The sequence below is a fragment of the Phaenicophaeus curvirostris genome, chromosome 8 (assembly GCF_032191515.1).
Source record: "Phaenicophaeus curvirostris isolate KB17595 chromosome 8, BPBGC_Pcur_1.0, whole genome shotgun sequence".
NCBI lineage: Eukaryota > Metazoa > Chordata > Aves > Cuculiformes > Cuculidae > Phaenicophaeus > Phaenicophaeus curvirostris.
The window spans coordinates 33120411-33137636 of NC_091399.1; the positions used below are offsets into that span (position 1 = coordinate 33120411).

Sequence of the window (17226 nt, forward strand, 5' to 3'; positions counted from 1 at the left end):
CAGAGGCAAAGGAGAGGGATGTGGAGCACCAGTTTGATTTCCATTTGTGCAAGATGATGCACCAAGGACGCGGCTGGTACAAAGCACAACGTAGAACGCAATCCAAACAGAAGATTCTCCTATTCATATCCTATACTTTTGCCCCCAGATTTCTGAACAGCAGCCTTCTCTCTCCTGCTGGCTGTGCCAGTACCAACACTGACTATGCTGGATAAATTTCACATTGATTCAAAAAGCAATTAAATATTTCTGAGAAGAAAAAGCAATCAAGAATTATCAAATCCAGAACAATATCTGAAAAGTAAGTTGTTGAAGGTCAGAAGCAGACATAGGAGAAAGAATTGCAACCCACTCACTCTGCTTTTACAGTTTTGTATGATTCCACTACCATAATCATTGTTTCCCTCTCCTGCAGTAGATACTCCCTTAACTTGGGCTGCGGACATTTCGACACCGGGACAGGTGCTTGCACAGCCTCAGCACAATCAAACCCTGCCCCTGTATCTGGATACCAGCACCACATTGTTAGTGGTACGAATTACCAATGCAGAAATGCAGGCTCAAGTAATGTTCATGAACTCCCATTATGTTCTTTTGAAGAATTATAACATTAAGAGCCAGTTATTCTTATAAAAAACCAGGACCATCCATAGTTGAAATAGGTTTTCACATTACCTTGAAGTAACAGCTTTATTAACATGGATTTAGAAAGAGCTTAAGGTTTTCCATCTGGGTGTCATCACTCACAATATCCTCAAGTCATCTTCCACTTGTTTATTGCACATGCAGTCTCTCATCACAGAAATTATCCTGAGCACAAACTCCCCTCCAAACATTTATCCACAAAGATGTGCTATTTATAGACAAGTTGGTCAGCTCTGTAAGAGGTGCAGGCTTGGCTGTGACAGGATGCTCTGCTCAAAGGGGCTTCAGGTGATGGTGCTGAAGCCTCTTTTAAAATGAGAACAAAAACCTGTGTGCAGATATTAAAAAAAAAGAACCTGTCTGAACTTAGGGACAATTTTTTTTTTCCTGGTGAGGATACTGAGTGCTGCTGAGATGCTAGAAAACGGATAAAGGAGGATTTGAAACAGAGAAGAAATGGGAATGTTAACCGAGTGTCAGGCTTAGCAAGGTTTATCAGATTTGGATAAAAGAAAGGATAGCTATCAATCCAGCAAGCTCTCCAAGTTTAAACAGCTAACACACTTGTTCTCATCCACGAGGAAAACACCTTAATTTGACAAGTAACCTCACTGAAAATGCTCCCACTACAGCCGTTCAGCAGTGCCTCCTGCTTCCTTCTCAGAATCAGTCTAATGCCTCTGAAAAGAGATGAGTTGACAGATTTTAGGACTGAAGGCTTCTGGTTTGTGCACACATCCAGAAAGCTCCAATTTTGCCTGGCAGCGCCTTCTGCCTGTTCCTCTTGCCAGAGGACGGCCCATCTTACATTGAGATGCAGCAGCGACCCCTCAGCAGAGACTGCTGACGTGCACACCCAGCCTATGTGGGGGTGACAAGCAGTCATAAGGAACTAGACAAAAGTCACCAATTCATTTCACGTGAGTTACCCAACAATCACCAGAAGACAGTAGTTTGTCCTTGGATTAACTTTCCATTTTAAGAACCTGCATGTGCACTAAAAACGTGGAAGATAAGCAAGACTAGAGAAGCTGAAACATCCAGAAGAGAAATGCTCAGCTATTTCCAAATCCATTAATAGCATCATTATGCTGAAATTATGTGGCATTCAGAACATTTTTACATTCATTTTGGGGGTTACCTAGAGCCTTGAAAAAAAGAAGTTCAAAGCAATTTCAAGTAGATTTTTCGTATAAATAAAAGACTCCATGAGATAACTCCTACTGGTGTGAGCAGCAGCAGCATCAAATTAGTGAAGGCAGCTGTAAGTGTAAAAATTGCTTTAATTTCACTAACTCAAATTGGGAGAAGAATAATTTTTTCAATAGGATTTACAATTATCTCCTGAAATTGTCTCTAACTCAAGCCTCTTGTTCAAAGAAAAAAAATGCTTATGCTATTGAGAGAACACCAAGAGATTCATACAGAAAACAAATAAGACTCTTAAAAACTGCCAAAACATCATTACCTAAAAAGACACAGAAACAGGGGACTAAGCACATCACCTACCTACCACACTATAATAATTTATTACTTCAAATCATCCATGCACAAGCACATAATTCCACATGAAACAGGAGGCAATGTAAGGCAACCTATGCCTTTACTTTGTGAGCCAACTCAACTGGAACTGTGCTGCACAAGCTCAGCACAACCACAGTAACCTGTTACTCCATACCTCCCAGTCATATGCAATATGGAATGAAGCTCCTTTGAAAAACTTCGTGTCTAATCTGTCGTTAATTGAATTAGTGAGTTGCATCAAACCTTCATACTGAGATTCATACATAACAAACTGCAAAATAGGTTCATTAACAAGAGCGAGACCAGCAGGTTGACAAAAGTGGTTATTCTCCTCTAGCTGGTACTGGTTCCACCATATCTGAAATAGTATGTCCAGTTTTGTGCCACCTTGACAGCACAGGAAAGACATTCACAACCTGGAGAGGGTCCAGGGGAAGTCTAGCAATATGGCTAGGGTGCTGGAGCATATGATATACAGTGAGGGACTGTGGGAAATATGTTTGGTTAATTTGCAGAAGGTTAGAGGGAAATCTAATTGCAGTTTTCCAGTACCTAAAGGGGAGATGCAGTGAAGCCGGAGGCCAACTCGTCTCAGAAGCGCAGAGCAAAAGGAGAAGAGGCAATGGGCACAAGTTGTAACAAGAGAAAAAGTAAAAAAGGACAAAGAAAAAGTATTCTTAGAACAAGTGGCTAAACACTGGAACAGGTTGCTCAGACAGTAAAATTCAGATAAAATTTTGTTTCATAAAGCTAACTGCAAAGAAATAAATTTATCCTCAGTGTTTTACTCAGTACTTAAAAAGTATTTGATTACACAACTTCAGTGGGAAGATAGAACATGGATTATGAACTGGCTAGATATTAAGAGTTCAAAATTTGGTGAAGAAACATGAATGTATGCTTGCAGGTAACCAACCAATCAACCTTTTCACCAGCAATCTGGAAGTTAACACCGCTGACATCACGTGCAACACCAGAAATATTGATGGATGGGTGAATAACTACACAGAGCATGAGATAGGTTCTTCATAGGCCTGGGATTGTTTGCACACAAAGAATTTAATAATGACAAACAAAGTTAGAGATCAGTATTAGAAAGATGATTTTCTGCACAAACTTTTAAGACTGATATTCCCTAAGTTCTGGTGGTCTGTATAAAAAGAAAGCTGGAAAATCAGCTAGGATACTGAAGGGAGCAACAAAAATGAGTGAAGCATTCATTCAAAAGAAAAATATTTGACAACAAGAAGCATAAAGAGACAGTTTGAGAAATGGCTTAATTACACAGTGTAGGAATTTTCACAGAGGGAAAACACTGTTAAAGAGCTTTTTCTTTCAGCAGAGAAAGGCCTAATAAGAAGCAATGACCATTTAGAGACTGAATTTAAAACAGTTACTGTAAATGTATATCATTCTCTCTCTGTCCAGTGAAACCAACAAGCTATTAATAAAGAAATGTCCAGACCTACGTATTACATCCCAGTAGAAGCTAGCCTTTTTCTCTAGGGCTAGACTCTGCAGGAGGGAGGACATGGTGGTAAGCTGCTGAGATACCACTGAGGAAGCTTTGAACATTATTTAAGTCCTTACCACATCATCTAGGTATTAACCCTTATAATCATGTTCCAAACTGACTAACCATATTCTGCCACAGTAGTAAATGAACACTTAATTCTCCACAGAATTCACTTTATATTCTCCAACTAGCTCCAACTGGAGAATCCTTATTTCCTCTTTGTTTCTAAAATTCACTACTTAGCATTGCAACGTAGAGTGAATTAATCTGTTGGTAGGAAAAGTCATCCCTTTACATGCAATTTGTAATAGTCATTCTAGGACTTTTATAATCCTAAAGGGAGATGTTGCATACGTATTAAAGTATTAATCTAACTCACCAGGAGGGCAACCAGCCTCATCAATACCACTTTCACAATCCTTCTGCCCATCACATCTCCATGACGACGGGATACATTTGTTGCTTAAGTCTCCACAGCTAATTTTTTCAGCTGGACATACTTGCTTGGCTGGGAAAATAAAAAATAAAGAGAAAAAAGGACCAAGTTAAACATAATTCTAGATATTGCTAATATTGTTTGCACTTTTAAGATTATTTATATTTTGTATGGCTCAATCCTGAGACATATTGTAATGATATCCCAAGTCAACATCGATTTTGAGGCACGGCTGTCTACATGTCCCACAACTGTTCCCCCAAAGAGATCACAACGCTATTACATGGGACGGGGAATCAGGTGTATGTTCGGTATTGCGAGGCAATTTATAAATTTAATCATCTAGGCAGATGATAGTCAGCAAACCTAGGAGGGAAGGTGGCAAGCACAAGCATGAACTCGCATGTTAAACAAATATAGAAGTAACTACCTAAATTAAAGGTGACTGTGATCTAAGAGACCCACAGAAGCAAAACCCTCAGTACATATAAGAATACTCTGCCAAATTTATCTGGAACCAAGTAAGTCCTAAGGCTCGTTCTCTTCTAACAATTCTGCACTGCCAAAATTCCCCTTTTTTTTTTTTCATCCTCGAGTGAAGAGCAACAGATCTACATTTATTGTGACAGGACTGCTTGAATGCGTAACGTTCTGCAGTTTCAACAATTGTTTAGAAGTCTGGAATCATCATGCAGTTTGGAAGGATTTGCTTATTAAACAGATCTGTTTATCTCTTTAAAAATTACATGCTTCCAAATAGTCGTTCCATTGGTATTAGTGATGATGAGGTTATATATAGCTACAGGTCTACTGAAAACAGAGGAATCTAAATTCTGAACTAAAACTATCTTTCATATTACCCTGCTCTGGTAATGGTATTTATGCAAAGCCAATCAGCTTCACAAGTACTGAGCAAGAGAGGATGAAAATTGCACTTCTCCACCTGTACAAGAAGGTTGTAGAGGGGCATTTGACAGCCCCAAGGCATCAATCAGCCACTTTAAAAGCGCTGCTACTTAATCCCAGGACTTCTCCATCTTAGCACCTTGAAGTGCTATGCAGTTTCTAGAAGCTGTGGGCAATCAATGCATCAAGAAAAATTAGGTCCTGCCACAGACAGACAGTTCGTAGCAGATGTAATGAAGTTTTAAAACCCTGAGGCAAGGCAGCACTTTGTTGAAATTTGCTCACTGCATACCTAAATAACGTTTATGAATGTTGCACAACCTACAGAACTGCATGATCTGCCTGCCAACGACGGTGCCCCACCACAGACCAGGACCCATGTCCTGCATTTTGCCTCTGACCCTGGTCCCTCTAAGCTGTGGGTTGATAATGTATGACTGCAGGGATGCTCCATGGCGCTGAACACTTGTGTCCTTCCTCAGAAGTTGAAGAGCGTATCTGAAAACTGAGCCTCTTGCCAACTGTGCCAAACGGTGTAAAACAAGGTGGGCACCCTCGAGGAAGCTGGCGTGCCTCGGTGCATATGACATCCCCAGAACTGTATGCCAGGTGGACCAGCATTAAATATGTCCAAGTAATTTGCGGATATAGAATTGGCAACCAGGATCTCCCTCAAACAAGAACAAAATGGAGCTAAAATGGCCCATTGCCAAAGCCTCACAGGTCCCCAGTTACTGACTGTGTTCTGGCAGGAGAAGCCCTGCCCGGGAGGGAACGCAACAGCAGCCTCACCTGACTGCCAGCAGTTCCTCTGAGGAGAGAGATGGTATTCTGAGGAGAAGACAGCAACTTCTGGGACAGGGATGGCCACATGTGACGAAAATCTTAGGGAGGTGACAAGGACACAGCATCTGGCTGTGGGGAAGGGACTCCAGCAACACAGCTGCCTTGTTTTCCAAGGGACCCACCAAGCCATGTCAGTGAATATAGAGGTTTTTGCCACAAATACTGTATAGAGGGATGATGTGACTGGGATCCTCAGCAGCTACCTAGGCTTTGCATTCCTCCAGCAAGGCCTCCAAAGCCTCTCAGCTCTAAGCCACGCAGCTCTACAGCCACCGAAACGCACCTTCCCTCTCCCAAACACCTTCACCACCAAACCCTGGCTGCCGAGGAGCTGATTCAAAGTACCAGACAGGTGGGAGTTTGATGCTGGGCACGGAGGTCACAGTTGTCCCTACCCCGTGCATGGCTGCATAAGATGAGGCATTTGCACCCTGTTGAAAACCTCTTCTCCCCACCACACCATTCAGGGCTGGGCTCCGTGATGAGGTTTGCTTCCAGGTTGCCCCATGCTCTAAACCGAGTAATATATGCTTAGAATACATGAGATAAAAATAACTTTCCTTGCTAGATTTACTACTTCAAATGGATTTCCATGCTTTCGCACTTTGAAAGTTTGTCTCCTGACCACATTTGTGCAGAGCATTCAAGGAGGTTTGTATTGGACTTGCACACTGGGAAAACTGGGAGACCAAAAAATGTCACAAAGACATTTCTTAATCAGATACTAGTCCCTGTCCAAAAAAAAAAAAAATTCTAGTTCTTGTTGCTCAGCCTGCAGTGATGGAAAGGACAATTTGTTTTGATGTCAAAAAGAGCAGATTTTCAACCCCACAGTAAATCTCCATTGAGAATTAGTGGGTCAAGACAGGTGAGAATACTTTCACACACCTGATTTTCAAGAAAGTGAAATATAATTATAAAACGCTATCATAACACAGGGGGATCATTAACCAGCAAAAAGGTTATTTATTGATCACAGTTCAAGTGTGGTCATTATTTTTGCTTGGCTGCTGTGGGCAGGTGCTTAATAGCTTTGGCAAGCTGAAAGGTTGGGAAAGGTATGGGCAGAAGACTCCTATTTATGGAAAGCAATCTCTGTGTTAATCATCATGCTGACAGAGTAATTACAGACATTTAAAAAATGTAAATCAAAGTTTGAGCTTGCAGTGATGCAGCAACAGAAGCTGCTGTTCGTCACAGTTCATCAAATCTCTGCGTTCCAGTGGTTTCTGCACCCAAGCAATCATTGCATGGAGGCCACCAACTTGCAAGCAGATAAGAGATAGGGGATCTTACATAAAACTCAAATCAATATTTTGATGAAAATATTTCTGGTGCTATTTCAGTGAGTTAGGTTTTTTTTTTCCTCTCCCCGAGATGCTGCAGTAGTACAAGTGGATTCAATCTTGTCCACACTATGAAACAGGCTTTCAGCAACTGCAATCCAGACTTAACGTTTCTGTTTCTGCACACTGCTTACACAAATCCAGGCCTTTTGAGCTGACATGACCAAAATGTTTACTCTTCCTACTTTCCTCTTCATCCACCCAGACAGGAAAGGGTTAGTGCTGTATGTGACAGCGAGTGCTCTTACCCTGGATATATTCTGGACCAATGTTAGTCATAGCAAGATCTGCCTTTTCAGAGAAAGGCACCATTAAACAACTTGGTTGAAATGTCAGAGACATCAAGACCAATTTATCACAATGAACTGCAAATGCCAAGGATGGACAACAATGGTTTATTTATAAGGAGACAAGAGCAAAGAAGACAAGAAGGTTCCATTTACTCACTACCGCCAATGGCACATTCTTCTTTTTCTATACAGGAGGCTACAAAGTCTTTCAGAGAACCACAGAGCCTAACTGGCGCCCCACTGTTTGCTTCCTCTTGTGCCACTGCTGTGCTTTTCAGGCTCCGGACATCATGTATATTCAAGAAAGCCCAAGAAAACAGAATTGATTTACTTTCAGAAGACCATTTGTCAGGTTCTCACCAAACAGGTACTCTAAGAGCATACACAAAATGTAATTAAGCTGCTTCTACTGGTGGGAAACCCGCAAGACCTTTCATCTGTAGACTGAAAAGAATTCTGAAATAACTCCCCACCCTCTCCAGACTGCCCCTGTGTTTTTCCCAGGTTCTTCAGAAAAAAATCCCAACCCAAAACTTCATTCTGCAACAGAGAAAATACCATAGTAAAATGGTTTAATTAATTCCTGATATTGTGTCCACAAAACTTCCACTACTACCTTTATTACGGCAGTTAAAATTCTTACCACCCTCTTTAGCAACGGTTTAGTTGCCAGCTATTTTTAAAGGAATGTTTTTTAACAAGGAACTCCCCTCCTCAAATATTAAGCTTAAACTTTCTTTTGTCATAGCTGGCAGCCCTATCTCAGAGATGGAACAAGAACAAAACAAATGTTCTTATCTGCCCATGTACAGGACTAGTACCTCTATGTTTCCAGCCAAAAGAAGCACGATTGTTAAATGAGCAACTGTTCAGAAGAGAGGAAAGGATCTGACAGGTAGAGATGGCTTAGGGAAATTCAGAAACCAGGAATTCCCAGTTCTTGGAGATTTATGATTCAGAAAAAGATCTCAGTCACCAGTCTGCATATATAGGGCTTTTTTTAATATACATATGTGTGTATGTATGAACATATATCCCAGTCTACACTCGCTACTGACTTACACACTGGATACCAGCTGAAGCATTTAGGGTGCATAAGAAACACACTTCAAAATCCATTTTGTAACTTCGATTACTATCAGCAGTTGAAGGTGTGTCTGCATTGATATCTTCCACCCCTCGCCTCTTCTCACACCTCAGGGTGGGTGTTAGGAATGTGGGATTCTACCCTATTCACCCAATAGTTCACTCCATAGCCCAGAACAGGTTGCTGTTGCCTTAGTTTACTTCACTTAACCCTCCAAGACACATTAGATTTACTGCTAGAGATTATATAATCATATTTGTTATATTTAGTTAATCTCCCTTACCTCCTCCTTGTGCGAAGCTGAGTCCAAACCAAACAATATCAAACAAGAGCCTCACTTACAGTGATAAGTGTTTGTGTGGGGACAGTAACATCCATGGTGGATGCATCTCGGGAATTTCTTTGGCACCGGTGTGCAGAGCACACATTGTGACTACACAAGAACTCCCTTTGACCCACAGCTTTGCTGGTTGCAAACTTACCCTTCTGTCACGTAGAGCAAGATGCTAAGAGCATCAGCCTGCTGGGATGGCAAGCTTATGTGAACTTGTAATTTCTAAAGCACCTGGTGCAACTGCATCCAGTAACGGCATTTGATTTGCTCACCATATCTGTATTATGCGTAAGCTTGAGATCACTGAGAAAATAGAGAGCTTTACACTTCCAGCTGAAACCAGCCCAGACCAAAAGAAACATCATGATCAGAGGCTTAAGTGAATTGGGGGATTTGGAATGAGACAAAACCACCTCTACAATCAATGCCTTCGTTGTCAGAGGAGGCGGATCCATCCACCTCCTAGCAGTGCATGGCCTGTCCTGGTCAGAATTGGGCTATACTGACATCAGGGATTGCCAGGACGTGGGAAGTTCTACTGCTGCTACCTGACTCTACATTTTGGGGTATATAAGAACACATTTATATGCAATAACCCTTGCAGGAGCACACAAAGGCAGAAAAATAGTTAAAGTGTAAGCTTTCTGCATAAAAAGATAATTCACTTATGCCCTTGCCTTTAAACTCTGAACGCAAATTACTGTAAGTGACTCAAAGAACAGATTAGGAAAGGTTGCTAGGAAACTATATTATAAAGGTCAAGAAATCATATAATAAACAGCGTTAACAGCTGATACACTTAATCAGAAGTTAGATTCTGTGATGTGGTTTGCTTGATGGTGACTTCTGTTCAGAAGTTCCCAGGGGAAGAGAGAAGAATTTACAGATTTAACATTTAACTCCATTGCACTGAATACAGCAGCCCTTAAGTCCATTCTCGCGTACTCATGAGAAAGGATTCTTTACAACAGCATGGGTCAGGACTCTGATGAGTTTCCAACTTCTTCTCTTCCTAGGAACTGGAGGAATAAAATAAGCCTAGTGTACAAATAGTTCAGCACATCTAAAATAGATAGCATGTACCTTGATTTTGTGTGGATTATCATATCTGAGATCGAAGTGAAATAATCACAAATTCAAAATCCCAGGATTAATCCTAATTACTGAAATACACACTCAGTATCAGAATAAGAGCAAGGTAGCTTTTATAGAAAAAGTATGACTGAAACAGACACTACAAACATTAATAAGGAAAATGATTCTCAGGACTAGTGCTAGTAGTTCTAATCTGTAATATAAATAGTATTTCAGCACAGCATAAAGAGGTGAGATATCTCTATAGTATCCTGAAAAGACAAATGGCATTTGTTACTATAAAACCTGATAAGCTTCATGTCCCACAACTTGAGTCACCCGCATGACTCAGGGATTCTTTACCAAATTCTGAGCTATTTTGACACACTTGTGGTTTGTTTTTAAACCTTTCTCAGAACAGTGAATATTGGCAAAGCTACGATAGCCTGCTGCACAGAAAGAACTAGTACTCTAGGGCTTCCAGCACATAGTTTTCTTAGATTCCCCACTGCTATGCCTTACTCACCCATTTTAAAAGGGAAAACTGCCATCAAACTTGGATAAGAAAAGCACTTCCTTCCCTCAGTCAGACTGGCAGGACTTCAGCTGATTCTATCATTCTGTAAACATCACAAATGCTCACTTGCTGCAATCATCTGAATATGTCTTACCTAATTAATTCCATAGCTTTTCAATATATCATTTTGACGGCACTTGTGCTCTCTATCTGATATGCCCAACAGGCTCTCCTGCTGAGAACTCAAGTGCTTTAACTCAAGTCATTTGGCTTATTTGGGGTAAATCCGAGTCAATTTTAATGGCCCATGGTAAACAGGAGGTCAAAATGGATGATTTCACCATTCTCCTTGGCCTCAAACTATAAGAAACTTGTGAAGAAATAATTGTTTTTAACCTATCCTCATGGTCATGCTCTCTGAAGTTTCAGAATTTACAAATTAAGCTCAAATGTTTAGCAACAGTCAAAATATAGGTTGTTGAGCCTCATTAAATGCCTTTTTTTTGCTGTTTTAATTATCTAACACTCGTAAAATGACAGTGTTTCAGTGGTGTTTGCACAATACAGTGACATTCCTCCGCTGGCAAGTCTCACTGAGCACTGAGAGATCAGTTTTTAAGAGATCATGACAGGTTAAGTGAGAGAAAGATGTACACAATGCAAGGATTTTCTGCTACCAAACAGATCACATTTCATTACCTGTTGTTACACACGTGAGAATTCAAGAACAGACCATAAAGGCTCGTTTCCTGCAGCAACTTGTTACAAAAATTTCCCTTCTCAGAGGACACTTAACTCTTACACAGAGGGTTAGCAGGACCTCAACAAGGTCAGTCCTTGAACTGTCTTGGGCTTTATACCCCACCTAGCTCATCCAGCCCAGCTTCTTATGATCAATAGTACTTGGATGTCTCTTAGATATCAGTTCAATGTCTCTAAGCACGTATTTGGTCAAATACACCAATACTTTAACAAACTTGAATGAGACAAAATATAACCCTGGGTTTCCTTCATTTTATATAGATTCTAGACAACAGTAACATGCAAAACAACTATGACCGTTACCTACTTGTAGCACAAACTACTTATCACTTCTAAATGCTAGTGTTACATCTTTTCTGAAACCACAGCCATATGGTCAACTAGAAACATTTACTCAGATTAATCCAGAGGTGAAATTAATACAGCCCTGTAACGACAAGTAAGTGCCTACCTTATCCACTATGAAGCACAGTCCTCATTGGTTAGGGGAACAAAAAGGAGATTTCAACAAAGCGAAGACTAACGCCTTCTGCCAACCTTTCCCCCTGCTTCTACACACTTTGGCCCTTTGTGTGTCGTGTTTATGGATGAGACAAATCCATTATTTACCCTGGACTTAAAATGGAGGAAAGTTCAAGCATACATGGAAAAACTCCTGATCCAAGAAATTCACTGCTGATTCTGATCCAAGAAATTCACTGCTGACTTCAACTGAATGAGGAATCAAGTCCCAGATCATTTTGAGAATTTGCCAAACGGGGTCCAGCAACTGCTCCATCCTAGCTAGGATCCCAGTGGCCAACATTAACTGTGGAAACCAATCAAAATACATCCTTGCTATTTATGCCATTTCCTTATATTAACTTACAGAAGGATGTTACTGCTACTGTGATTTTTTTCAGGGGAGAATAGCTATACAGACAACATAGTTTTTTACTTTTATCACAGCAGTCATGAGGCAGACTAGTCCTTTTAAACGCAAGCAAGATAAAACCTTAACTTATATCCACTTGCAGGAAGAGCTCAAGGTACTCATTTAAATCAGCACAAAAGCAGCCTCTGTTGGCATTTACGGGTATAAAAGTGCAATGTTGGAGACTTCAAACAGGCTGATGCTACAAATGCCACTGAAGCCCATAACCTAGGCAAGCACAAGTCGGAGGGGCTGGATGTTTCACTCTATCCTGCTTAAACCCTAACATGGTCCCACACTGTGAAATCACCAAACCTTCTTGCCCTTCCCTCTGCTCCACCTCTAATCCAGGGCAAAACTTGTATTCAACAGGAGTAGTGACACTAAGACATTACCCTGACTACTGAAAACCTGAGTTCTTCAAATAATTTTGCACTACTTTAAACTTTGTTTTCACTGACGAGTATTTCTGATCTCAGGGATCAGCTGGTCACACTCTTGGCTTGGCAGAGAGGAAAGGGGAGAATACATGAGTAATATAGCCAGGGAAAAACTTAAAAGAAAGTCAGAAACAAGAACAGCTGAAGAAACACCTTGTTTTGCTGCTTGAAGTACACCAATGTGCACTGCTGACCTCAGTTTAATAACTTAATAAACTGACAGTTGACTTTGCTAGTTAGCAAATACACAGGCCTGTTCGCAAAACCCAGGACTCAATTTTCTCTGGAGGTAGTTTTCTAAAAGCAAAGCTATTAAATATTTCTTTTGTGAGATGTATTTTTTTCATGCTCAAAAGCGAAGATTAAAAAAATCCAACAAAGAAATAGCTTTTTTTTAAGGTCAGTTAAAATACTCCCCCTCTATCTATCCTGAACATAACATCTTCTTTAAACTCTATTGTTTATAGAGCTATTTTGAAAGTGAGTGATTTACAACATTGTCCTGCCAAACCGCCCATCCTACCACCGTCTACATCAATAATTACCCTGTCAGTCTGGGCACACGTTGCCTCTTGTAATGCAGTTCAGCCTCCCCTCCTTTTTTGCATTAGCAGCAATGGGTGAGGTCAGAAAAAAAACATGGAGGAAAAAAAAGAAAGGGGTGGAGGGGAAAGTAATTTGTCTCTCCTATAGCCCAGAAATCAAACTGAACTCTAGTCTTTGGCATGGTTAACTGCAGAGCTCTGTTTCTCAACACAGATCCCCCGCCTCTGCTTATATCCAGCGATGCCTACTGTGAAAACCTAAGTCTGGGTACAGACAGCCTTTAAAATCTATCACGATCCCTGTGTTCCCCCATGATTAGTGATGCATGACGCTTTCAAGGCAATGCTGTTTAAGACAAGCCTTAGGAGAATAGAACACTCAAAGGTAACAGCTGACCCAGCACAGACTGCTAGCAGTGTAGCTGGGAATCAGTGAAGTTCAAACACAGACATGCTATGGGAAGAAAGAAGAACGTCAAGGAAGAAATGAGAGTCAGAAGGTTAAGGTGGCACAAGCTAGGCATGAATGGAAGCCAGCTAATTAACCCTGAGAAATGCAACTTTTGAAAGGAAAACTTGTTCACTGCCCTAGATCAGTGATTCTGAAGCCTTGTGGGCAAATAGATTTTTGAACAACTTTCCAACTTTCTCACGCAGCCACACAGCTGACTAATCGATGCATTTGGCTGCTGAATACAGCTCTCGGGGCTTGCAATGGCCTTGGTGAGCAAAGGTGTACCGCTACGGAACGACTACCTTGGCCTTCCTCCAAAGTGAGACTGATTATAAGTCTTTTGTCATCCTTTCAGGAATCAGCTTGGCCGTGTCAGCTGTGTGCCGAGGAGCACAGCCTAATCCCTACTAACCGGGCATCCCACGGGCACACCAGACCCCACTCTCTAACCTTGACTTACGAAGCCCAATCTTCATGGCCTGACTTAGCAGAGACTGTGAAAAGAGCTGTTCTCTACAGAAACAGAAGTAATAACTATATTCTCTGATCTGTAGTAATATAGTAATGCTTCCTTCTTCATTTCTAGGCTTTTGGTCTACATACATTGCTGCTTTATTAACATCAACCTTCTTCACTAAAGATTCAGTGATAAAACACTCCAGATTGCAGCACACAATAAATCAATCATACCTCCCTGAGTGATTCGTAACTCAGCAGTTTGAAAGCATCTTGGAACAATTTCTGTAGATACTTTTAGACAAGAGATACATTTATTTTCTATTGAATCAAGTGGTATTTGACTGGGTTTGGTTTACAGATACAAATGACAGGGTTTTCTAGATTCTCTTTAAATCTGTGGCACTGTGGCCCTGAATTGTTAAAAATCAGTTTTTAAAAAGAATTTACTTCTTTTAACTAGCAGTACTGGTGCTTAGTACAAGCCTATTGGCCACAATCACCTTGGTCACTTGTCAAATTCTTATACAAGCAGCCGTGCACAGCACCAGGACTGATGTATCTATCTCTCTTCCCATATGTGAATTTCTAAATTCCCCATAATATGCATACCAGAGTGCTCCATTCCTATTACATTAAATTCAGAAACTAATTCCAGAAGGAAGCTTATTTCATACACATTCTGGCACATTTAAGGTCTCAACCTCTCCACTTCTTTTGAAGCAAATTAATGCTCAATTTAAAACTAGGTTTTTAAGCACAGTCTAAAAACCAGTTCAGCAGACTATGTCACACAATTAACAAAAATCAGTTACCAGATGTCAGTCTGAACTTGAAGAGAGAAAAAAATATCATATTTTGTAAGTACTGGAAATAATTACGGCAATCACTTAAGTTAGAGAAATGCCTCTGCAAAGGTAGCTCTGTTTCATGGGGCCAGTGAACACACTGGAGCTGAGAATACTAAACAGATCAAAGCAAATATCCAGAACAACACTGGGATGAACCCACTGGCCAGCTACTCAGCTAAAACGGGTGTTGTGGGAACAAAAGATATGAAAAAAGTCTGTTACGAGCCTCACATTGCCCATTTTAGCAACCAAGAAATATATGGGGTCAACTTCCATCTCCAGTTCTTCCCAGCAAACCCCACTTCCAGCAAAGTAACAGGAGAGTATGAAGTCTGTAAACTGAGAAATAAAATAATATATATATGAACTGGCAGATAACAGATACGTAAACTGCATTACATAAATTTTCCTGTGGCAGTTCCTGTCTCTCGCTCCTATCACTTAAGAAATAACAGGGAAATTGTCAGATATTCTAGCACTATGCTGAAGATAAGCGTAGTTTGATATCTGATGAACTCCTAATGAATATACTGTTAATTGCATAAACTTCCTTTAATACAGTAACTTCTTTTCATCAAGGCCGTGGATTAAACAGCTTCTCTGCTTTAAAGCATCCTTGTAATTAATAATATATTCTTCCAACTTCTAAATATAACCTATAATGAGATGCTTTAAAGAATCCAAGCTGCACCTTTCACCAAGTACTTTTGATCAGAAGTAAAGGAGCCAGAATTTGCTCAGATAACGGAGCCTGCCTTAACTGCAACTGTCAGCTTCTCAGCGGGCCAAATCCTGAAAGACAGCAAGCCTACTTCAAGCAGGTCACAGCAGCAAAACCTGCCAGTGGTAGAAAACACCTCCCTCTATTTAAAACAGCATCTCTTTGTCTCTGGGGATATTCTGTGCAGATCAGAGATGAAAAGAAGTATATATAGATATATTGGATATAGATAGTAAAAATAAGATAGTACATATAGAGATCTATTAGATAACTTCTGCTCAGTGAAGAGTAATTAACTCAATGAATACTCTGCCATCAATCTGTCTATCAGGCAGTGAGCTAGTACACTGTGCAAAACCTCACCAATTACATTTTCCATCCATGTGACAGGTCCTCTCTCAGAGGTCTTTCTTGGTTTCCATTTGTTGAGGGAAGACAGATCTCCAAGGATCACAGAAGAGAAAAAGGTTTCCCAATACCTGTTATTGTCTTTAGAAATCTACGAATGACCATCCATGGTTGAGATGGAGGGAGAGTGGCTCTCCCCTACCCACGGACAAACTATTTTCCCTTCACTGAGTAAGGCTGGTTTTGCCATGAAAATTCCTTCCTGGTGATCTGGATGCCCAACTACCTCCCAGAGTCAGTTTTCTACAGCTTGCAGCAGCTGCACCAAAATGTCTTTACCTATAAACTGTGCAGCTTCACTGACATTTGTTTGCATTGGCTGAGAAAACTTCCCCAGTGTAAAAGCTGCAAGACCGTTAAAACCAGCCGAATGTCTGCACAGCAAAAGGTTGTAATTTCTACACCAACACCCCATTTAAACGACAGCCTATCTTTAAGACATGTATCTATTTTGATTTAAAGACTTCAATTGGTAAAGATTTCTGGGCAGCAAGTCCAGTTGTTTATTCACCACTACTGTTAGGAGTTGTATCTTATCAGCAGCTCTAGTCCTTATCTCTAGTCATTATCCAGTTTCGGCTTCTGTTCACTGCATCAAATTACACCGTTTCTTGCTAAGCTAAAGAAACAACTGTGGTGAAACCTCTTCCCTAAGGAGACAGGTGTAAATTGATACAAGCAACTCCCAACCCTTTCCAATAAATCGGACACCCTTCTAAGGCACAGGTTCCAACTCTATAATCATGTGAGCCTTGTAAGATTGTTCACAGCCCCTCGTATAACCACCTGTCAACTTTATACAACCTCTCAGTCACCAATTCTTCAATTTGATATGGCCTCTAATTATTTTGTAAACTACATTTTTATAACCCTTATGCTTAAGTCATATCACATCACAAGAGACATTATTAACACTCCCAGTATCTTATTAATAAGGTCCTGATTCAATCAAGAAAGTGAAAAGTAAGACAACTTCTGTTTTCCCTTCCATATTGACACAGGTTGTTAATTCTGGGTTTTTTATTTTTGGTTCTTTTTGTTTGTTTGTCCGTTTTTAAAATCTTGATGCACTAGCTTCCATTATTAGCCTTTCTACAGTTTTGTCCAAAACTAACAGCGGCATAATTGGCACATACAGCTCTTGGAGTTCAATTG

General features: G+C 40.5%; 1 protein-coding gene across 2 annotated transcripts in view; it reads right to left on the minus strand.

Annotated features, from left to right (window-relative positions):
* The window catches only part of LRP8 (LDL receptor related protein 8), a 186087-nt gene that overhangs the window by 40502 nt on the left and 128359 nt on the right, over window positions 1-17226 (minus strand). For both annotated transcript variants that reach the window (XM_069863143.1, XM_069863142.1), the window contains exon 4: window positions 4065-4193. In XM_069863143.1, the coding sequence (XP_069719244.1) occupies window positions 4065-4193 (129 nt within the window). The remainder of the gene's footprint in view (window positions 1-4064; window positions 4194-17226) is intronic.